The 23,964-nt window shown below is 33.2% G+C and overlaps 5 protein-coding genes and 1 long non-coding RNA gene across 7 annotated transcripts in view; 4 read left to right on the top strand and 2 right to left on the bottom strand.

Annotated features, from left to right (window-relative positions):
• Positions 1-2,041: 2,041 nt before the first annotated feature.
• Positions 2,042-6,208, top strand: LOC122514161. The gene is given in 7 exon segments (XM_043630827.1): positions 2,042-2,686; positions 3,399-3,497; positions 3,954-5,115; positions 5,118-5,191; positions 5,289-5,538; positions 5,701-5,943; positions 6,042-6,208. Coding segments are annotated over 7 exon segments (2,313 nt in total). The 5' UTR covers positions 2,042-2,368.
• On the bottom strand, positions 5,588-9,549 carry LOC122514142 (CDK5RAP1-like protein). Its single transcript, XM_043630811.1, has 7 exons — positions 8,889-9,549; positions 8,571-8,807; positions 8,296-8,503; positions 7,887-8,207; positions 7,492-7,813; positions 7,265-7,414; positions 5,588-7,153 (listed from the first exon to the last, which is right to left on the bottom strand). The coding sequence occupies exons 1-7, from the start codon at positions 9,187-9,189 to the stop codon at positions 6,905-6,907; spliced, it is 1,788 nt and encodes a 595-aa protein (XP_043486746.1). The 5' UTR covers positions 9,190-9,549; the 3' UTR covers positions 5,588-6,904.
• A 621-nt stretch (positions 9,550-10,170) lies between these two features.
• Positions 10,171-11,960, top strand: LOC122517220 (KRAB-A domain-containing protein 2-like). The gene is made up of 2 exons (XM_043635688.1): positions 10,171-11,152; positions 11,200-11,960. The coding sequence occupies exons 1-2, from the start codon at positions 10,171-10,173 to the stop codon at positions 11,958-11,960; spliced, it is 1,743 nt and encodes a 580-aa protein (XP_043491623.1).
• Positions 11,961-13,282: 1,322 nt separating this feature from the next.
• On the bottom strand, positions 13,283-17,692 carry LOC122515717 (ubiquitin-like modifier-activating enzyme 1). Its single transcript, XM_043633139.1, has 2 exons — positions 17,073-17,692; positions 13,283-16,932 (listed from the first exon to the last, which is right to left on the bottom strand). Exons 1-2 carry the CDS (start codon positions 17,440-17,442, stop codon positions 14,141-14,143), a joined length of 3,162 nt encoding a protein of 1,053 aa, XP_043489074.1. The 5' UTR covers positions 17,443-17,692; the 3' UTR covers positions 13,283-14,140.
• Positions 17,693-18,206: 514 nt separating this feature from the next.
• On the top strand, positions 18,207-22,917 carry LOC122526125. Of its 2 annotated transcripts, none has more exons than XR_006305963.1 (4): positions 18,207-18,325; positions 19,379-19,614; positions 20,452-20,988; positions 22,713-22,917. It is a non-coding gene; the product is annotated as an uncharacterized LOC122526125 (long non-coding RNA). The 2 variants fall into 2 exon arrangements; XR_006305962.1 differs by having other exon boundaries at positions 20,452-20,955.
• Positions 22,918-22,942: 25 nt separating this feature from the next.
• LOC122526120 (filamin-A-like) overlaps positions 22,943-23,964 on the top strand; it is a 46,641-nt gene continuing 45,619 nt past the window's right edge. The window contains 2 exon segments of the mRNA XM_043649307.1: positions 22,943-23,034; positions 23,174-23,596. Of these exon segments, the coding sequence (XP_043505242.1) occupies positions 23,257-23,596 (340 nt within the window). The 5' untranslated portion in view covers positions 22,943-23,034; positions 23,174-23,256.

The following is a 23,964-nucleotide window of genomic DNA, read 5'->3' on the forward strand; positions in this document are numbered from 1 at the left end:
CTTCCTTCGATTAATTAACAATCATTTTAATTATATCGCATGCTCTAACGTATTTTATTAATAGATTGAATTGTTTAAACTAACAATACATTTTTTTTAACGTTCTTAACTATTCATAATTTACAGTTGATTATTTTTATAAAAAAAACAACCTCGTAATAACTGTCATTCAATATATATATACACGTACACATATATACACACACTTAATTAATTTATTAATAAACACATTGTTAATATTTTATTAATAGATTGAATTGTTTAAACTAATAATACATGTTTTTTGTTTTAACGTTCCTGATCAATATGATGACTTTTAATTGATTATTTTCATCAAATATAATATCAAATCGAAATTGTTTAATATATATGTCATTTTTAAACGAATATACTTTAATGAGTATTAACTCCAATACTAAAAAAACATTTTAAATAACAATAAATTTACGACCAATTATTATTAGACATGAAAACACCCATTTCTTTTATTACATCAACGTGTACGATTCAATAAATAACACTAATCCCGTATAATACTAAACGAATAAATCAATTATTTTCCACAGGATAATACGAATTTCACATCTAAACAACTCACATTATTGTTTCTTTATTTTTTATCTTATGTATAACGTTGAAAAATAAGATCGTCAATAACTTGAATATTTTGTTTTCTTTATATAAGCAAGTATAATAAAATACGATATAAAAATATTCTGAAATGACTGTGTGTGTGTGTGTTCGATTATACGACGTTGTTTTATTCAAAGACACCGCTTGATAAATGACTCAAGAAGATGAGAAAATTCTATGTGAGGATGATAACGGTCAGGAATATCATTAGAGGGGGATACGTTTTCACTAACATTGGTGTTGTGTCTCGTGTAATCTCAAATGATCGGTTACTAGCAATCGAAGTTATTTCTAATTACAAAGTTATTTCTTACTACAAACACAACCCATACATACATACATATATACATACGAACAAACCAATAGAGAAACAGATATGAGAAAAAAGCAGCGTGTGTAATGGAGTTGAATAATCCTTAAAATAACATTGAACGATACTTGATAGTAAAATCCTTTCGTTTAGCGGGGTAGCCATGGTTCAAGCAAAGAAAATCTCAGTTTCTCTCTCTCTCTCTCTCTCATGTCAGTTGATTCCCTTTGCCTTGAGAAAAATAAAGAGAGAGAAAGAAAGAGAGAGGAATCATCGTTAACCCCAGGGTGACACGTACGACCAGCAGCATCGGGGTCGTTTTCACCTGCAACCGGTTCGCAACGTACAAACCAACCAACCTATGACGCTGTTTTACGAAGGAGACACTCCGTGATAAATTACCCTCTGAATGGATGACCATGATGTACGCTGATAACGTCCGCGGAACATGATTAAACTCAAGCCACTCCATTGAAAGTAAAAAAAAGGGGGAGGAAGAGAATGAGAAAGAGAGAAAGATAATGTTTGTGTGTGTGTTTGTGTGTAAGGTTCAAGCATCGATAACAACGCACTCGTAAACGAAACTCTTGATTTTAGTACGGGTATATAACCGTGGCCGTATTTTATGACGAGCTTGTTGCTGCTGTTATCCTTCCAACCTAGGTTAGAATAGTTAGAAGGGATCTATTATTTGCATAAATCTACTGGCGCTTTTAACACCGTCCGAAGTTACTTCTAACCAGGAGAGGAAGGCTTATTATCCTTTTTTTTATAGTTTTATTTTATCGTTAACGTACCTATCGATAAAATTTATTGAAATTTCTATCTAGTTTTATTTTATTTTGTTTTGTTTTGTTTTTTTTTTTTTATAGTCACGATTGAAATTTGTCGTAATAAAAAGATAAATTAAAGTGAATCCTTTTTGACTGTTAAAAGGGCACACTTATAGTGAATATTAATGACGTAATTACGTACAATTGCATTTCACTTTCCTTTAAAATTTGACAACACGAAATTTATGATAGTAATTAAATATTATAATAATTAAATGTATTATAAAAAAGTTTCCGAATAATATAATCGAATAGATAACTAATAATATAATTTTCGAATATTATTAGATCACATCGAATACTTGAGTTTCCATTGTATTCAAAAATTTCGAAATAATTATTTTTCAAATCCATTACCCAATTAATCCAAACATTTGTTAATCTAATCTTTAAACGCATGCGAGATGCGAACAAAAGCAACAATACCAAAAAAAGTAAAAATAAATTCTATCCGGGTCAGAAAAGATGACCCCCCTTCGGGATAAAAAAAAAGAAGGGGTAGGTGTCTCGACCATGTTGGTCAATAAAAAAGAAATAAATAAATAAAAAAAATTAACGCAAGACGAGGGGATCGATCCACTCATAGATTAGAATGTTTCGTGTTAGCTGTGAAGCTAGGGGGGTGAGTGCGGGGGGACGGGGTGAGAAGGGGAACGCGTATAATGTTATATATGAGAAATTTGCATGCAACGTTTTGCAGCATGGAAACTCGGCCTTGCACGAAGCCTCCTGGCGAGGATACAGCAGAACTGTTGCTGCTTTGGCAAAAGCCCTCGGGACTCAACGCGCACCTTTGCACGCGAGGAATCTAGCTGGATTTGCGCCGCTTCACCTCGCTTGTCAAAATGGCCATAACCAAAGCTGTCGAGAACTACTTCTTGCTGGATGCAATCCCGATCTTCAGAACAATGTAACTTATTCAGCAAAATTATTATTATTATTACTATTATTATTTATCACCAAATGTATTAGTTATACAATCCGTTCTTATTTTTTAAATTATACTTTCTTTTTTCATTTTTTTTTATAATTAAATATATTATGCGAAATGTTTTTTCTATGCAACCCAAGTATTAGCTTGCATCGATATTTTAATTTTTTTATTTTTTTGTTTTTTTTTGTTAAACTAGATTCATTTTGACAATTTTATTTTTCATTAATATTTATTTTCTAAGATTATTATTATTATTCTTGTTAATAATTGATAGAGAAATTAAAGAATTATTTATAGATTTTATTTCTGAAAAAATATTGTTAGATCTCTAAATGCGTTCTTACAACAGGTTATTAATTAACTTTACCAAGTTTTCTCGATAACATTGGAATGAAGATAATTCGAATAAATTATTTTTCCCGTTTTCATACGTCTTCTTCTATCGTCATTAATTTTCGTATAATCGTATACTCGATTAATCATTTATTAGATTCGTTCATCTTGATCATTAAGTTGTAGCGAACATTCATATGAGCTTGGGCCCATCCGGTTTAACGACTCAAGCAACTATCTTCCTTCGGTATATATATAATATCTGGATAATTTTAATTTTATTCTATTTTCATATATATCTGCGTGTATGCATATATATATATATGTATATAATTTTGTTTTGTTTTATTTTCAGTACGGAGACACCCCACTTCATACATCCGCACGATATGGTCACGCAGGTGTTACGCGTATCTTAATTTCAGCACTTTGCAGAGTCTCTGAACAAAATAAAGTAAGTTTTATATTAACACTTTCAATTGAATTTAAAATAACAATACAACTTATAAAATAAACTTAAATTACGATTTATAGCAATATAGATAATAGCAAAATTTGATTAAAGTAAATTAATATCTAATGAATGTAAAAAAAAAAATATTTTCGGCAGATACGAACGATATAATAAAAATCTTTCGAATTAACATTAAAAACCTACAAAATGATTTTTCTTTAACAAAAATATATTATATATTTTACACAATTAAAAATAATAATTTAATAAATAAATTATTATATATATAATAATCGTGTGTAAAAAGAAATGAAAATATAAAATCAATCGACAACGAGTTAATAATAATTCAACTTGTAATGATCAGTGTGTGCGGTTTTGAATGTGTCAATAAAGAAGGTATATTTAATTCTTGATACATATTAATGTATATTTTCTTTTGTTAAACGAACACAGAACGGTGACACGGCACTTCACATCGCAGCAGCTATGGGACGTAGAAAATTGACGAGGATACTTCTCGAAGCCGGTTGCGACAGGACGTTGAGAAACAAGCAGGGCGAAACGGCGAAGGATATAGCTCGTCGCAAAAACCTGACAGAGATACTCGAGATAATCGGTAAAGCAAGGAGCAAGAGTAGAGCCCGTAGCAAGAGTCGCGACGAGGAATCGTGTAACAACGACAAGGTCGACGGTGCTAATGTTAGTAGTAGTGTTGGTGGTGTTGGTAGTGGTGGTGGTATAGGTGGTGGTACTGTTGCACCAACTAAGTGCGATAGAAACGAGAAGAAACGGGAGAAAACTGGTAGCGGTACGAGTGGTAGTAGGGATGGTTGTACAATTAAAAAGGACAAGAAGAAACACAAGGGTGGTAGTTCAGGTAGTGGTGGAAAAACTCATAGAGTACATTTCGAGAAAGCTGTGATGGGAAGACAATGGTCGCCTTATGGTTGCCATTATTACCCGGATCCGGACGCTTTTCCACAACCAAGATTAGATTCTTTGCCACCTGATCCTTTAGGAAGGGGTGAACAATATTATTTGGACTTGGCTGGTAATATAAGAAAGGGTCCGGTTGGTGTAGGCTATACTTGTTATTGTGCACCCTTCTTCAGGCATATGGAAGCTAAATTAGAACGAGATAAAGCAGAATTAAAAGCTCATATAGATCAAGCTCATGAAAGATTGGATTTGAAAGTGGCTAATCTTGAGAGAAGAACTCGCGGACAGATTTCTGAGCTTACTCGTTGCGTGGCAGCCGAAAGAGCACGTTGCGATGAAAGACATCAACATCTTCAGCAGAGATTGTCACGCGGCGGAAGAGGTAGACACAGCGAGAGACCAGCGAGAACGTCTAACGTCGTCGATGATCAAATTCCTCCTACTCGTGCTAGATCTCTCGAAGATTTGCTCGATGACAGACCACAGGATAGAAGCTTTGAAATACCTGGAGAGACTCCTGTTTATCGTGGTAGTCTCGATGATCTAGATATTCCTGCTATTCCTAGACTGAGCAAATCGATGAAGGATCTTCCTTCGGGATCTGGTATGGCAAGGTCGACATTGAGAGTTCTTGACGTTCCAGCAAGATTGAACGAGACTTTCGACGGTGTTATCAGGCAGATCGTAGCTCACCGCTTGGTGCAGCTTCTTCACCGTCTATGGGTTCCAGACAACAGACTCGTCGACAACGGGTAACTTTGATGATGATACACTTTCTACTTCAGATTATCTATTAAATTCTATACTGATTTCTCTCTACTTGAAAATCATTTACTTCTTCTCTCCCAGGCGTCATTATCGCAGGAACAAAGTGCGAATATTAGCCAGGAAGAGAATAACACGGTTCGTAAAAATGGCGAAGAAAATTCAGGCGAATGGAGATCTTCGCCGAGTCGTCGTAGCGTTCACGAGATGATCAAAAGATTTCAACAAGTACCGGGTATGCATAATGGCTGGCGTGGACAACGTTCTGGTAGTAGCGAACCTACCAGCCCAGAACATAGTCAGTGTTCTCAAAACAAAAGAATTCAACCGCAGGGTGGTGTAGGGAACACCTGGCACGGTGAAGGTGAAGGTATACTTAAATATTCACTACAAATTATCAATCCGTTTATTCGATATTTATCATCGACAGTATGTTCCTTCCACGTCCTGAACAAACATTAAACAGAGAAATGATATCTCATTGTTACGAACGCAGGTAACAACAGTGAAAGTAGCGAAGGAGAGGATGACATGGAGCAACCAGAAGCCCTTAAAGGAAATGTTTCGAACAAAGGAGTTATACAAGAAGATGTTCATTACGACAGCATCGCAAGGATGCCTTACAGATCGCGTAGTGCCGTGTATAGTCCTACTCCACTCTTACACGATGCTCACAATGATTCTGGATATAGTACGCGTATGTACGGTTCGAGTAAAGGTGCTTCGCCTTCTCTCTCAGGTAACTTCCAACTAAATTTACAAACATAGAACTTATAGTACTATGTTTACGAAACGTATTATATATATGGTAGACCATTGAAATTTTTTATAATATAGGACAATTAGAATGCGATGTTATTCTACCACCTTCGCAAGGAGGAACATTCCCAAGTGGAGAACAGTTGGCTGCTTTATTGGAACAACCAAGAGGACATGACTTGACCGTATATGAAAGAGGCGCAGACAATGTTGTCATTAATATAGGAACGGCGAGTCTCGTTTAACTTTTTATTTTCTTCTTTTTTTTTTCTTTTTTTTTTCAATTTTTCGTTTTAAGACTTATCAAATGTGAACGTGGAATTTCCAAAGATGACGCAAGATCGAGCTCGCTCGTAATTTTGTGAACTGTCATTAGCGAAAGTTTAATTATACGCTACGTTCTGTTTCTTTTTATAGACTTGTTCACGTACCTTTCATTATTTTTTTACACGTTGCTCAATAACGTGCTGATATTGTAGTATAACACCGATTATAAACGATTTCTTTATTATTAATATTATTATTATTATATATATATATTATATGTATACCTGTGTGTTCATATTTTGATATAAATATTATATTATAAAAAAGCGAGAAATCGAAACGTTTTAGCTGTTTGTAATTTGAGTACAAATATAAGTGTTTTCGATCGTCATACTCACTAGATATAATTATAAAATAATCTTCGATCGTGTATGGTAGAAATGTAATATTCATTGTTCGTTGCCATGCATCAGAAAAATCTACATAAATAAATAATAATATTTATTGCGCTAACATGTGCATATGTGTGTCATACTATGTACAAGTTGTCTTCGATTTATTTGTTAGACTATTGTAATGTAATAGAAATTTATTATCTAATTTGATACGATGTCGTTGTATTTTTGAATGCTCCTAATAATTGAATTGATACAATGTGTTTATTGTCAACACATTTAAAGAGTACACTGATGTTTCATTATTTCAGCATTAGAAGCAAAGTCAGAGATGGTGGAGTGATAAAGAGGATCTCCCATTAGCGTCAAATAATTAGATTTGATAATTTTTACCACTACATAATCGCCAGCTTCTATTTGTTTTGTAATAGTTGAATGTTCACCGATAGGTATTGTAGCACGAGGAAGTAAAACTCTTAGATTTTTACTATTCCTTCCTTGAAGTTTCTCATCGCACTTCCTGCTCACCTACCAAAAATAAATGTACATACATGTCTTATCAATGTAATAAATCATTTTTATTATTATACGTAACATAACCTTTAAAGAGAAGAGAAGAAGAAAAAAATATAAACTTACACCTTCCACGAGTACAAGCTGTTTTTGACCAATATACGTATTATTTAACATTTCTGCTTCTTTCTTGTGCACTTCTATTATTCTACAAAGTCTATCCGCTTTAACGCTTTCTTCAACATCATCTTTGTATCGACGATGCGCTGTTGTTTTCTATACTCATACAACAATATTTATATGTTCGAACGAATATTTATGAACAAGTATATCTTGATTCATTGATAGATTACCTCTCTCATGCTGTACGAAAATAGAAAGGCAGTGTTATATTTGACTAATTCAATCAACGACAAAGTATCTTGAAATTCTTTTTCGGTCTCCCCGCAAAAACCAACTATAAAATCGCTAGATAAAGCAACATCTGGGAGAATGTCGCGTACATGATGTACAAGATCTATGTATGCTTCTCTCGTATATCCACGTCTCATTCTTTCCAATACGGCAGAATTTCCACTTTGAGCGGGTAAATGTAATTGCCTAGAAATATTAGGCCTTTCAGCTATCAATTCGAGTACCTCGTCTGGAAAATCTTTTGGATGTGGTGATGTAAATCTATAAAAAGTTAATTTTATTCCTCTTCCATTGTTTTATTATAAAAGAAAATATCTTTCATAAAATAATTTACCTTATCCTCAATTCAGGATTGATCTGCGATACCTTGTCTAACAAATCGCTGAACCTCAATCCACCTTTTTTAATTTTATATACAGTTTTAAATCCTTTAGCTAAATTAGTCTCGGAACTTGATGGCGTATAAAAATCTGATTGAGATAAATCTCTATAACTATTTACATTTTGTCCTAAAAGAATAACTTCCTTTACCCCTTCATCCGATAAATGTTGTATTTCATTAACAATGCTATCGATTGGTCTTGATCTTTCCCTTCCCCTCGTAAACGGTACTATACAATAAGTGCACATGTTGTCACATCCTCGCATTATGGAACTACGAATAATAATAAGATAATATAAAATATAAATCATATTTAACGAACGGATAGAGTAATTTAAGTTTAACATTTTAGATACGTTACACAAATGCGCTGACAGAATTAGAATGAAGTCTAACAGGTAAAATATCTGCGTAAGTCTCATCAAGTGATAACAAAACATTAATAGCAGTTTCTTTATCGGTTTGTGCCAGAAGTCTGGGTAAATCCTTATAGCTGTCCGGACCAGCGATCACATCTACTAATTTTTCTTTTTCTAATATTTTATGTTTTAAACGTTCAGCCATACATCCTATTGAATAATAAAATGAAAATACAAAATCATGATACTTTTATAATTGTTGGTTGGCCTTACCTACCTAATAATCCAATTTTCAAAGGAGCCTTTCCTTTACGTTTCTTTTTCAGATGACATAAATGAAACAACTTGTTCCATATTTTTTGCTCCGCACCATCTCTGATAGCACACGTAACTATTAAAACGATATTTGCATTGTTTACATCATTAGCGAGTTGATACCCATGATTTTTTAATATTGACCATATTACCTCTGTATCGTTAACATTCATCGCACAACCGTGAACTTCAAAATAGACTGAAAGACGAGTCGAAATGATACAAATATTTTTATATAGAAAAAGTCTTACGTATGAAGATAAATTTTATTTGCATTTACCTTTTTGATTTTCACCATGAATATTCTCAATGTATGGAACATTTTCAATAATAGGAACATTGGAAACACTGTCACTATTTCCATCACTTTTTGTTAAAAAATCACGAAAGGATAACCCATCTTTGGGCAAATATTTTCTACTTTCTTTAATATTATCACTACAATTATTGATATCAGATATTGTAGTACTCAATGTACGACAAGTATAAATGTTTTGAGTCTTGACAATCTTAGATTGTCTTATGTAATTCCTCAAACATTGTTTTGATGAGACATAAAGTAATTTACTAATCCCCTTCATTTTTTAATTATTATTATTATTATTATATGCTTACATAAATATACCAAACATAATGATTTTAAACGAGATTCATATTAGTACAATTTTTATTGTATACACTTTTTATTTGAAGATTAGAATTACACAACAACTCAAATACTAACCTAAATGTCACGCTTACCACCGTTGCACCATGACGTACTCTAGTGGCAAGTATTATTTATACTTTTATGTTATCTTTTTTATAATCTTATTTGTAGTACACCTTGTAATATCGATGATGTATAAGAATTTGATGAATAAATGATGAAACAATGTCTCCTTACAAAAAAATATAGAATAAGTCAAATATAAATAAATTTAACGATAAAAAAGAAATTTGGACAAATAAAAGAGAGAACATTCCTATAAATGTTTTATAATTGGTGATCGTTATGGGATTAATACAAATTTATCCCATAACGATCAGTTTTCAATCATCATTAATTATTTTGTTTAAATTAATTTATCTCGTTTGTATATGTTACCGACAAAGTAGGAAATCCGACATTCTTCAGAATGCCTAGGGATTATTGGCAATACCTAAAACTAGCCGGCATTGTAGGAATTGTATTCATATTTCTCACATTTCCTAGGACTTGTGCAGAATGACAAATGAGAAACCAGCAAAGTAAGAAATGCATCTCTGATTCGTTTCGAATGATTTTCAACAGAATACAGATATGAAACATTCGTTCTAAACGTGCTTATCTTTCATTATAATAAGGAACGAAAGATGCATATTTTCCATGGGGAGTATCCATCTAAATGTAGTAATCTTCTACTACGATAAGTAACAGTGGGTCCTATATAATAACACACTGGTATTAAGTTTCAATTTATAGAAATGCGTATAATATAGCAGCACGCACAGTTTCAAAAACCCGTGCACAAAAACTCGTGTAGCATTTAAGATGTTAAATTTGTTAAAAAAAAATTAGTTATTTACTGAGCTACATGAAAATGGAGAAGCAAGCTGTAATATTGAGGAATAAATCATGGCCTATAGAAATGAAACAACGATTCGACGACGAAGTCTCCAAAATGCGAGTTAATGCTGCAAGAAACAGCTTTTTCTTAACCGAAACTTCTTATCAAAAGTTAATAAATGATGTACAAAATGCCAAAACGACTACTAAGAAGGAATCAAGGGACTATAAGTTGCTGAAACGCTATGATGTGATAATCATAGGAAAGAAAAGTAAACTCATTTATCCTCTTAAAGAAGGTGTCAATACTATACAGTATTACATCACGGATTCAGAATTATTTCACATACTTCATGAAGCTCATTTAGCTACTGGACATGGAGGACGTGATAAAATGTCGAAAGAACTTTCAACCAAATACAAAAACATTACACGTCACGATCTTGAACTGTATATCCACCTTTGTGAACCTTGTCAGAAAAAAAAGAAAGGTATTAAAAAAGGCATTGTTTTGAAACCTATGATTATGTCCGAGTTTAATTCCCGTTGTCAGGTAGATCTTATTGACTTTCAGTCTCAGCCAGATAGAGAATACAAATTTATTATGGTGTACCAAGATCATCTCACACAATTTGTGATTCTTAAGTCTCTAACGTCAGAAAAAGCTGAGGAAGTAGCCAATAACCTGGTGGAGATATTCTCATTGCTTGGAGCACCATCGATATTACAGTCTGACAATGGTAGAGAATTTGCCAATAATGTGGTAACCAGTTTGAAGAAGCTTTGGCCAGCACTAAATATCGTCCATGGGAAGCTTCGCCATTCACAAAACCAGGATAGTCAAAGGATAGCCAAAAAAATGAGACAAGATATCGAAAATATGCTCAGTATTTGGATGCAGGACAACAACTCTAGCCACTGGAGTGAAGGACTCCGTTTCGTTCAATTTATGAAAAATAGTACTTATCATTTTGGAATCAAAAAAACACCATATGAAGCTCTTTTTGGCTGTGAATGTAAGTAGGGCTTACAACGTCTTCTCTATCAGAAGATGTTTTAAAAGACATAAATACAGAGGAGGAGCTAGAAAAAATAATAGAAAGCGTCGAAACAATGGAAAAAGGTGAAACTAATCAGATTACGCCAGAAAAAGAGCCTGTTTTAAAAAACCTGGATAAGATTATTGTCGATAATGAATTAAGCCAACATTATGAAGACATGCCTACTGAAGATATTACCGTTTTAGATACCTGTTGCGTGTGTTTAAATGAAACGAATGATACACTTGTATGCAGAAAGTGTCGTCAAGATATTTCTAACTTCTGTGGCCATACTAGTAAAGATAACGAAAATTCTATTGAAGATAAAATAAATTTTAAAATCAAACTGGAAATAGAAGCAAAAAAAAGGAAAAGGAATTCCGAAAATGAATTTCCCACTGTTTCTTTGGGAACTAATGTGCAAGTTCCTATTCCTGACGACGACAAGGGTGAGCGAAGTGATTCGTGCGATATATTGGCAGTTGTTATGAATGTTACAGAGAATGGTTTCTACCGACTTGGAACTTCTAAAGGAATTTTAAAAGAAGAATATGCGAGATCACAATTCACTTTATGCACTAAGAACTTGCTTAGAATTGAAGATATTCCTAACCATGAAATTTCTCTTCAGTCAGTTGCAATTGATCAGTTCAGTGGAAGCAGCCAAGAATTCGTCAAATGTACGTGTAAAGGAAATTGCCGAACTATGAAATGTCTTTGCGTGAAAAATGTGATAAAATGTAATTCCAAATGTCATTCAAGCTTACCATGTTGCAATAATTAATAAAATTTCTTATTTTATATATAAAAATTTCGTTACCTCTAATAAATAAATAAATATTTAATTAATAAATAAATTTTGTTTTGTACAACACTTTTCTTTACGTATTTTGAATAAGTTTTTTTTAATGGCACTCTCTTTTTCTCTTATTATTTTTTCCTAATAACATTTATATTTTAGAGGAATGCACGTGTAGAGATACGTAGTGTACTGTTTCTCATACGATGTTCAATTATTCTTATTGCTATAAGATATGTATAAGTTGCACAGATATATATGAGTAGAATATAAATTACATGGCCTTGATAAAATAAATAAAAACAATCTTATAGGAAAAATTATATTATATAAATAAGTAGCATCATCTTTATTTTTTAAATTTTTTACTCGAACGATTAACAAACATCTCTCATTAAAATTAAAAAAAAAAAAAAAAAAAAACGACAGTTTAGAAACAATTGTTTAAATAAATAAACACAAATGTCCAATTTTTATTTCATTATTATATTTTCTATGTTTTTTGAAATCCAAACACATCTATTTACGACTTATTGTTAAAATAATACAATAAATATCTGGATTCTTCTAAAATTAAAATATCTTCCTTTTCTTGACATCCTCGGTGAGACACGTAATTAATTTCTTTTTCTTCTTTTTGTTTTTTATTTTTTTCTCCTTTTTAAAGGCTTTCTCAAATGCTCGTGTAGTATTTTTTTTTTTCTTTATTATTATATATTTTTTTTTTCATTTTTTTTCTTTTCTCAATCACATGCAGCTTCGTTCAAAAATTAAATAGTCCATCGTTAAACATAATAATCGTATATTATGACAAAACTAAAAAACTGTTTCTATTATTATATTCGATCTGTAAATTATTTTTAATATCTAACCTGATTTTATGTTAAAAATATAAAAGCGTGAAAAAAAAAAGAAGTATAACTTCAAAAAACGGAAAACTAAATTAAAAATATAAGCACATTTTCTTTTGTGTACGTATATGTGCATATTACATAATTATAATCGGTAAACAGAAAACAAAATAAGAAAGAGGCAAGATATATTTTTAATGTTTGCTATTCTACACTGATTTTTTTTTCTTTCTTTCTTTTTCTATTTTTTTTTTTTTTCGTTCACATCTATTAATTGTATTTAATTGCAATTGTGACATATCTCTCTTTCTCTCTTTCTCTCACTCTCTAAGAATATATTGCATAATAATTTACAATTTATTGTTATATATAAAATAGTAAAGTCAGATAATAAGAATGTTCTTACCACGATGATACCCTTCTTTTGCTTTTTTGTTTTTCTATCTTTTTTTTTTATTTGGAATCTAACAATTATTTTCTTTTTTAAATATTATTTCATTTAAAGCCACGATGACCATTTGTTTCACACAATCATCTTTTCTATAAATTTGATAATATATCTAGACATTCTTTCAGTTTCACATTATTATTATTATTACTTTTATTATTATTATTATTATTATTATTATTATTATTATTATTAATATTAATCATGAAAAATATTACCTCACATAAACTTCATGGCAAATTGCAAGCTCACATATAATATTAACACATATTTATTATTATATTCACTTATGTAACTCGCATTGAATGGTTTTTTTGGGGGGTTTTTTTTTTTTATATATGAGATTGTAAATGCTTCTAGTTTTATTTATTTATTCACTTATTTATTTGTGTATTTTTGTTGAGTTTACTGTAACGTTGTCCTTTGCGAGATAATATAATATTTAAAACTTAAATGTAAACGTATACAAATATATCCAATTACACAAAGGAGTAATACGAATGAATAGAGTGAAAAGTTTTAGAATGAAATTGTAGCAAAATAGTAGAAAAATATAACAATAAAAAGCACGATCTCCAAATTTATAATTTTGTTGGTTTAAACCAGTTGTAATTTTATCAAAGGAGGGGATCGTCTAAGTAAGATACATTCAAGCACTGAAAATGCTACCAATAAGCGCTGACAAAAGAAATAAACTTGTATTCTTATTTTATGAAGAACCTTACAACCTTATACAAAGACAAAAATCAATTACCTCCAGTATCTGCATTGTAAAATAGAAATTTGTAAAAATCACTAAGGCTAAGTCAATTAAGTAGACATTATGTTTTCTTTTTTCTGTTTTACTGATAAATGTTCAAAGGGAGTCAGGCTAAGGTATAACGTACATATGGGACTTCGACATCGTTTCCTTCTGCATCGTTACAGCAGAGTTCAAATACCAATGCTTTTACATGCGGTTCCAATTTTTTCTTCGATACTTTTTTCACAACCTCGGACATAAGTAGGCCCATACGCTCTTCGCATTTTGGTCTTGGCATAAAGAACGAATACAACATACATACTCCTTGGGATAGCATGGTTACTTCGAGGTTGTGATTCTTTTTGAAGTAATTTAAAAATTCTTTTAGCGTTAGTTCTCCCTTAACTTCGAAACGATCCCATAATGTCCATTCCGTGTCGTAATATTTTAATTTAGGTGCCGAAATTGGTTCAGAGAATCCAAAGAATGGTAAGGCCAGATTAACAAAACCATTTTTATAAACTGATAAGTCTCTAACACCTCGGGTTAATTTGTATAACTCTAGACACACCAATCCAGCTACTACGGATGTAGTGGTGGCTATAGCTGGAATAATCTTTCCAGCTATGAGCTTACTCTTATGCCTATCCGCAGGTGCAATTTTGTAATTAGTAGCACGTAAATTAGACGCAGCTACTATAAAGTCTATATGGAAATTTGAATCGTCATCTTTTTCAAAATCTTGAGGATGTATTACCAATCCGTTAAGTTCACTAACTTTTGGTAATTCTTCTTGCAACTGACTTAGCCTTTCGTGATCGAGATTTCCACTTGATACTTGACCCATTCCATTAGATACTTGAACCTGAGTATCTGTCTCAGCTATTTTAACGCCTGACTTTGGAGTAAATTCTGGTACTTGAACAGTGGAAACTATTTTAGTAATTTCTTCATGATCCCGATTAGTTTTAATTCCATAGACCTTTGCCTTTAAATTAGCAGCAGCGATGATATAATCCATATGCAAAGTATTGTTAACATCAAAGACTAATGGATCGGGACAACGTTTTGGTCCAGACCAAAACAATTGTCCACTGGATGTTACTTGATCAGGTGGAAAATTAAATAGTAATTGTCTGATTTGATTACTATATTGCTCTTGCCAATGACAACGAGCCCATGCGACACAATCAGCAAATATTTTAGGTCTTTCATCAACCAATGCAGTTTTAACGGATTCTAGTACTTCTAACGGTTGCGTACCAGGCAGTTTTAAGGTTCTCTCTATAAATTGAGGATCTGAAATATATTGAGCTGCATTTTCTGCAGCTTGTCTGAATAAACCTTCGAAATAATCTCTAGCCCACTGTAGGGTATGTTCTATTGCATTAGGAAAATTCTTTAAAGTACAAATTGGTATACTTTTTTCTGGTGGATCTTGCGAAGAACTATATGATTCGGTTAAAAATGGGACAACCACTTGAGTATTACCCTTTGTACCTAAGGTACCAGATTCTAGTAAAGATTTACGATAATACACACATCGACGATCCATATAAATGCGTGCATTAACATTATCTAAAGCATTAGCAACTCCATCGAGATCTTCGAAGAAATCATCATTGTATATTTTTTCAGTTTCAGCACAAACTCTATTTTCATGAGCGATAACTTTCATGTCAGGATTCATTCCCTTAATAACTCTGGCTGCTGTAGATGACTTAGATGTTTGAACGTCGGATGGTCTGAACAAAAATTGTCTATTTAAATTGGATTTTTCTATCAAATCCATATCTGTTACAGTAACATAACCATTTTCTGATCCAACTCCTATCATAGCAAAATTCTTCAATAGCTCACAACCAATAGCACCTGCTCCAACAACAAAATATTTTAGACTACCGATCTTGGATTGGAATGGCCTTCCAAAAACAGCTATTTGCCGATCATAACGAGTACCAAGTGGATTACAATCATTTTCCTTAGGTTCTTCCTTAGGCAGACATTCGATTGCATCGAAGTACAACCATTGATAAATGGGATGGAATTTGCCAGTACAAGCTTTCATTACTTCTTGAGCTACGACACCACCTATTGTAGCATTCATTGGATTTAAATCACCGGCAGAGATTTTAGCAAACGTTTTCAATAAATCTGTATTAATTTCGATGTCATCTTCAGTTTCTTTTTTAATATTTTCAGCGATACCTACAAATGCATCAGCATCTTCTTCATTCCATGGTTTAGGCAATCTTCCTTCGCTTTCTCGATAACGATCTAAAGCTTTAAATGCTAAATGCAATTGTTTGGGATAATCGAATTTTCCATAATCGGTTACTAAGAATTCGGGTTTTTTCAAGGCTTCATCCAGCGGTAGAAAATTCAATGTTTTTGGTACCTTAACTTGCGTTACGATTCCACCTCTTATATACTCAGAATAAGTAGAAGTATCTCCGATACTAAAAGTATACGGTCCAAGTACTTTGATCTTTTTAGGTTCGCAACCGTTAAGCTCAGTCATGCCTTGAATTTCTGAGAATGTTACATAATCGCCATCTTCCATGCCATGACGAGTATCATCTAAACATGTAATAACTCCTTCTGAATCCTTAGAAATGCTAGCGATCATAGCACTAACAGGTGGTTCGCCATTGGTGTCTACGACAGTGAACGATGGACCAAAATCACAGAAAACCTGAGAGAACAGACCACGGGTATCGGCAATAATAAGCGCTATATCATTGGCATGAGTAATCTGAGAGATACGCAATTGTTCTGTAAGCGGAGTCTCTGACAATACGACGACTCTAAATTTCTTGATAAAAGATTCAGTTAAAGGTCCGCAATGATATGAAGTTGGTACATAGTTGTTAAGTTCTGAAAGACGTTGACAACAAGCAGCGGCCCGATTTTTACCTAGAAATGAGAATTACAGTTAGATAAAAAGAACTTTAGATTTCACTCTTAAACTGTAATGACTTAATTAAATCATCCACTCTACGTTAACAAAATCTAATAGGAATGGTTAGCGTAGAAACTACAATAATTCTACTTACCTATATCTTCTTTGGTAAGATAAAATTGTGACCCAAGATCTGATAGTTGACAAACAGCATAGTCGTGCAAGGTGACTGATTTGACACCGCCAAGGATAACATTTTTAGCTACCTCAACGCCAAGACCACCCAATCCGGAAATGAGGACATCGGAGGTTGCCATACGTCGCATGGCATCGTGTCCGAGGACGTAAAGCTGCCTGGAATAAAGGCTCTCGTCGATTTCGGCGGGAGCCCGGGATGACGTCGAGCCGTTCTTCGCCATGTCTGCGATTGTCTTGGAGTCGTCGGCACCTCCCGTTGTGGCAGCAAAGCGTGGCTTCTTGGCTGGGGGGTCAACGGAACTCTCCACCACCTCAGCACTAGACATCGGACCTCACTGATCGCCGTATTATGCCCCTCGATTTGTCCTTATCAACCCGGCCGACTGACTTTTCTTCTTAACACTTATTCTTGACTCTTTCACCGATTATTTTACTGGGGCCTAGAACGCGCGCACTACCACCACACCAGCAGCAGACGCACGACCACTCTACACAGGCGCCCCCTTCACCAATGATCTTTCCTTTCTCTCTCTCTCTCTCTCTCTCTCCTTCTTTATTTTTTCCTTTCTTTCTTTTTTTTCTCTATATCTTTTTATCTATCCTCTATTTTCCTTTGGCTTCTTCTTTTTCTTCTTACCTTCTTTTTTCGTCTATTCCTTTATCTTCCTTTCCCTTTGTTATTTTCTCCTTTCTTCAATGACGATACGCTTATTATTCTCCTAAACCTTTCTTTCCTCTCCTCTCTCTCCCTTCCTTCCTTCCTTCCTTCCTTTCTTCCCTCCTACCTTCCTTCCTTTCTTTCTTTCTTTCTTTCTTTCTTCTTGACAATGCTTCGACAAAAAAAAATCTATTATAGGTTCAACCTCGTACTCTATTATACCTCAATTCACATCTACACAAATCTCTTTACGTTGCTTCTTGTAAATTCGTTATTACTTTCAGCGATTACAAATTCTTGCACTTTCATTCGCTTTTGCTAATGTCACGTCTATGTTCTCTCTCTCTTTCTCACCTTCTGTTTCTCTCTTTCTATCTTACCGATCTATCTCTTTTCATTGATACGTCCCTCTCGAACGACGTGTTGCCAGCCGAACAGTCGGTAAAGCAGTTCTGGTTTTCGGTGTGTTCGTAAACTTCGAGAAAAAGACTATTATTTTTCTTCTGTGATTTTAAGTTTTATTGAACGATTGCGAAAAATGATTAATCGAGGTAAGTCGATAAGTTCTTTTTACATTTGTTTTTTGAAATGTTGAATTTTCATTTTCTCAGAAACAACGTTCTACGTTTCTTGCGTGTATGTATGTATACATGTGTATGGGTGTTTCTCTGTATCGATTTGGTCAAATGAAGTTGGAAACAAAGGATCTTACTAAAAATGAGGTTGCACGATTGAATCGATTTACGACTAACCGGAAGTGATTTCATACAAGTCCAATTTTTATACTAACTATAGTACCATTCAATTTCCTTTGGATAATTTGATTCATTTATTATTTTATTATCCATTTTTTATTCGTTTCTTTGTTCAATTCTATGATCGATTTGTTATAGAAGCATCCATTTTCTATAAACAATGTAATAATTGATAGATACATGTGTGTGCATGTGTATAAAAATATGCTATATACAAAATTGTATGATCATTTCATTTTTACAAATCAATAAAATTAAGAATGATATTATATTCCAAGAAAATGATTATTTGTCATGATAAACGTTTATACGTTTCTCTGCGCCATCTGCAGTACTTTCGAAGAAACAAATTTGTAAAGTGTACGGAAGTCGCGAAAATGTTTAAACGATTTTGAATTATTGTTTTGCAATGTTCGAAACGTGCGTCAATTTTTTAGAAATAAAATAATTAAAATGTATAATATATGTACGTGTGTGTATAAAAATATGGTATATATATATATCGTAAGATTATTTTATTTTTAAGAATCATAATAATATATAATATAATCATAATAATATATATAATAATCTCATAGAGATATATTTTTTTAAAAATCAATTGTCGTGAATTTGTTTTATACTTCATTACGTTATTTGCAGAATTTTCATAGAAATAAATTTGCGAAGCATATGAGAAGACGCGAGAATGTTCAGAAGATATTTGAATTAGTGTTTTACAAGTTTCGAAGTGTAAATCAATATCTTATGAACATCGTAATAATTGATTTCATATATGTGCGCGTGTAAGTTTGCGCGTATACAAATATTTTATATTTATATATCATAGAAAAATAATTTTCTTTTCAGAGAGGAATAATAATAAAATCAAGAATGAGATTTAAAAATCCTAAAAGACCGATTATTCGTTGTGATGAACCTTAATGCGCTTCTCTGGCCATCTACAGAACTTTCAGCGAAGTAAAATTTCGAATCATACGAGAAGCCGCGAAAATTTTCGCAGAATATTTGAACCAACTTTCAAAGTATTCAAAAACATTCGAATGTATCTCCCCAACATAAAAAAAAGGAAAGAAATGATAGAGGTAAGTTAATTAATAATTTTATATAATCAAAGAGTTTTAATTATTCTTTATTTTGATATTGATTACGTATTTCGGACAATTATTGGTGAACGTCGCCAAATTGGAAAGTCTTATCGTTTATATAAAAAAGAGACAATTTAAGGCAGGTAATTACGAAAGAACAAGACGATAAAACTGTGTAGATCGTTCTTCGTCCTTGTATGGTTTACAAGACTCTCGATGAGTTTGAAACTTGCATGAGTACGTATTTACGTATATACCTTCGGCGTTCACTTGCTTTCAACAGCAAGTCCAAATATGGCGTACAGTTTTAAAACTACACCCAAAGACATTCCTTATCTTACCTACTCACGTATATGTATATATGTATATATATATATATATATACTTATGTATATACACAATATATTCTAGTTGATACGTGTTAATAGGTCAAAGTTGCATTTAATGATCTTTACACAGTAAAAGAAAGAAACATACTAGATGCTTAACTTTTTTCTTTATCAAATTTTGCTAACACATAAACAATAAAATAAAACAAGAATAATACATGTACGACTTTTTCTAAGAATGCATTATTTATATTTTAATTGTTTGAAATAGTGTATAGCCAAAGAATTGGAATAAAAATATATAACACATATATTTCTAATATTATTAATATTATTAAATAATTAATATTACATAGTATTTTTAATATTATCGAATAAATATTTGTAATGGAATAAACAAAAATTGTTTTTCTTTCATAAAAATAAGTTGTTATTTGTAATACAATTATTTATATACGAAAAATTATTATTTTGATCAATAAAATTCGATGAAATTATTTCACAGTTGAAATCTTCACCAAAGGAGTCATACGATACGCAACACAATCTACGTAAGAGAGAACACAGTCATCGACTCTCGCAACGATATTTCTCACCACCGATGTTATGGAACAATTCTCCTCCCCCTTCTTCAATCTTCATTCTACGTTTCTTCGAACATATAAATACTTACTTACGCATATACGGGGACGATAAGATTAGGTGAAAGGGGAAGAGATAGTCGAAAAAGGTAGAGATGAGAGTTGTAAGAATAAAAGGAATATAAGAAGAAGAAAAAGAAGGAAAAGGGGGTGGGTGGTGGTGGGAGAGGTGTAGGAGGAGGAGAATTAGAGGAAGAAGAGATTCACGCGTGTATATATAGAACAGCCCCTCACCCCTCAGTGAGGGCCGAGGATGCCGAAGGCGAGGGACCGCAAACTATTCTTGGAGAACCTTAGAACGTGCGGAGTAACTACCTTCGATGTCTTCTCTTTCCCGATTCGGCGTCAGTAAACGTCAGTAAACCGCTGTAAGCCACCGCGAAAAGATTAACGCTCGAAACGTACGACACACAGGATACCACCTCTTTACTTCCTCATTTATTTATTCATTCATTCAATTTTTTAGTTAGCTATTTATTTAATCGCTTACTTGCTCACACGCTTACTCGCTTATTTACTTATTTTACTTATTTTTGCTTTTTTAAAATTTTTTTCTTCTTAATACGTCGGATAATAATTATTGTACATATGTAAATAAGTACATATTTTTTATTTTTACACATGTAAATATAATAAGTGGATTTATAGCAACGCGTGTGCACTCCTGTGTGTATGTGTAGTATATGTGCGTGTACGTTTTAAATTCATTTTTGCATTTAACTGATGTGATAGAGAAAGAGAGAGACTAATAGAATTTTATTATTATAATTATGACAATTTGTTAAAGTGCGTTTAATCAAGTCAAGTGCCGTGCGAATGTTATTTTCATTCTGTCAAAATTTTCTCTCTTTCTCTTTCTCTCTCTCTCTCTCTTTCTCTCTTTTTAGATTGTGAATTTTAAATACGATTCCCGCGAAAAATTATCAAATATTTTTTGGCGGTAAGGTTTGTCAGTTTTTTTATTCATAATCTTTTAGATTCGATTTAAACGTGAAATTCTTTATTGTTTGATATATATTTTGTTGGTAAGATTTTTTACTCACTTGTATCTCGTTGAAATGATATTTGTTTACCCGTTCGAAACGTCGATCATTCTTTTCTACCAGTAGTTTCTACGAATATATGATCCATTGTTAAAAATAAAAAAAGAACGAAGAATCACCGTGTCTATTTTTAAACAACGCTATTATTGGATAAGTGTACTTTCTAACTCTCTTAACATTCGTATTTGAAAATTCAATTCTTCGTATGTAATGATTAAGCGCATTCGTGGTTTAGCGTCTAACGTTATAGTTTAATTACTTCCAACGTGATTTTGAAATGATCGATATAAAAAGTACATGAAACAAAGTAGACGAGTTAATGAACCATTGAGAATTATAATTCGAACCTAATGTTTCTCTAATCATTTAAATTAAAATGAATTATTTCGTTATTATCCGTTTCACAAATATTATGACTAATCATAAGCGTGTATCATTAATTTAATAAAAGATACTCCGAGATTAGCGAAAAGTTTCATCGTTGATCTGTGTTTTCGAAGAAGAATGATTACAAAGTTTACCCTTAGCTCGTAATATTAGACCTTGAGAAAAAATCGAATATATCTTCATATCCCAAAAATATCTTGGCACTGAGCCTTAGCGGATGGGGCATTCTAAGTCAAACCAAGATTTGCATCTTGATGTCATGGATTCGAATGGTATCTAATTATTATTATTTATCGAAATCGATTGGAATCGTTTTTAGAGTATATTTTTTTCTTTCCACCCAAAGACGAGAGATTCGAATAAAATGACATTTATTAATGACATCGATAATCGTACAAATCGAAAATATAATAAATTAATGAGAACGTCAAGAAAACAATAACAACAAATTGAAATATAAAATTGCAGCAGTACAATCATGCAAATCAGAGATCAGAAAGAGAGAGAGAGACTTTCTATGTTCCAATTGTAAAAAAAAAAGAAAAAGAAAATGAAAAAAAACTGATTCACCAATCCAACCCTGACCTCAGTTTTGCGTACGCGCACATAATCGCACGTTTATTCATGCACGTATATACAAATACACGTGTGTCCTATATATCCTATATCGTTAACGATAAATAAAATGTTTTAAGTTTCAGAGAAGAAAAAAAGACTCGTATCATCGTACTTGAAAACTGGTCTCCGTTGTCGTCGTCGTCGTCGTCGGAAAGGAGAAGATTCCGATAGTAAACGGGAGTGTGTATAGGATAGGAGCGAGGTAGAGGAAGAAGAGGGTAAGGGAGGAGACGAGAAGTCACAACTCCAGCGAGCTCCAGGATTACTCGACAGATTGCGCGCGCACACACGACTCCGAGTTTATTCAGCTGATCCGCGAAACACCGTCGGTATATTCCTCGAAGAACTGACGTTCCTACTACATTGAACGAGCGGTTCTTCGATACACACTACTAACAAGTAAATACGTGTATTCCATACCTATATACATACACGTAGATACACACACACATATATATGTAAACATATACATGTATACAGATGAGAGTCAGGTAGCGTTAGCATTCCAATCCCCACCATGACTACTGCCTGTTAACAGGGTGCCCGGTTACCACCACCATCACCATCACCATCACCACCACCACCACCACCACCATCAGCAACAGAGAGCCGGCCGATAAAATGAATCAGAATGATAAGTCAGTCAAGTGCGAGAACTCCGAGGAGGAAGAGTGCGAGATGGTTGAACGTGAATTGGCTGAGGATGCACAGTGGAAGCGTATACAACAGAACACCTTTACGAGATGGGCAAACGAGCATCTCAAGGCCATCAACAAGAACATAGACGACCTCGAATGCGATCTCTCGGACGGTCTCAAATTGGTCGGGCTTATCGAGGTGCTATCTCAAAAACGATTACCCAAACATAATCAAAGACCTACCTTTCGATCCCAGAAATTGGAAAATGTCTCAGTCGCTTTAAAATTTTTGGAGGATGAGGGTATACGTATCGTCAGTATCGGTGAGTGACTTATTACTGTTATTAATATATATATTATGTAGTTTTAGATATAATCTTTAACTTAACGTACCCTCTACTGTTAGAACCAACCGATTATGCTCCTTACACACAGACGCCGCCAGATCATTCGTTCACGAATCCTTTCAACGCAAGCGCGTGGAATATTTCCGTATTCTCTCTTTCAATCTCTCTCTCTCTCTCACTCTCTCTTTACGTTTAACCACGTATACGTGCACTGGTGTTGTGTTATTGTTCTCTGTTATTCGTCGAATACGCAGGCGCGCGCCCGCCACGCACACGCGAGAACGCACCGCGTGGTGCATCTCTTTCGGAAGATGGAACATTCGAAAACATTGATTGAACTGTCC

This window comes from Polistes fuscatus, unplaced genomic scaffold (genome assembly GCF_010416935.1).
Source record: "Polistes fuscatus isolate 324 unplaced genomic scaffold, CU_Pfus_HIC Scaffold1, whole genome shotgun sequence".
Lineage (NCBI taxonomy): Eukaryota > Metazoa > Arthropoda > Insecta > Hymenoptera > Vespidae > Polistes > Polistes fuscatus.

Excerpts from the sequence above, each read along its gene's own strand:
- LOC122514142 (XM_043630811.1), bottom strand. The coding sequence starts at position 9,189 with ATGAAGGGGATTAGTAAATTACTTTATGTCTCATCAAAACAATGTTTG. Across the intron at positions 8,808-8,888 it reads TCATGGTGAAAATCAAAAAG|TCTATTTTGAAGTTCACGGT; the intron begins GTAAATGCAAAT and ends CTCGTCTTTCAG. Across the intron at positions 7,154-7,264 it reads AGCTTGTACTCGTGGAAGGT|GTGAGCAGGAAGTGCGATGA; the intron begins GTAAGTTTATAT and ends TATTTTTGGTAG.
- LOC122517220 (XM_043635688.1), top strand. The coding sequence starts at position 10,171 with ATGGAGAAGCAAGCTGTAATATTGAGGAATAAATCATGGCCTATAGAA. Across the intron at positions 11,153-11,199 it reads AGCTCTTTTTGGCTGTGAAT|ACATAAATACAGAGGAGGAG; the intron begins GTAAGTAGGGCT and ends ATGTTTTAAAAG.
- LOC122515717 (XM_043633139.1), bottom strand. The coding sequence starts at position 17,442 with ATGTCTAGTGCTGAGGTGGTGGAGAGTTCCGTTGACCCCCCAGCCAAG. Across the intron at positions 16,933-17,072 it reads TCTTACCAAAGAAGATATAG|GTAAAAATCGGGCCGCTGCT; the intron begins GTAAGTAGAATT and ends TCTCATTTCTAG.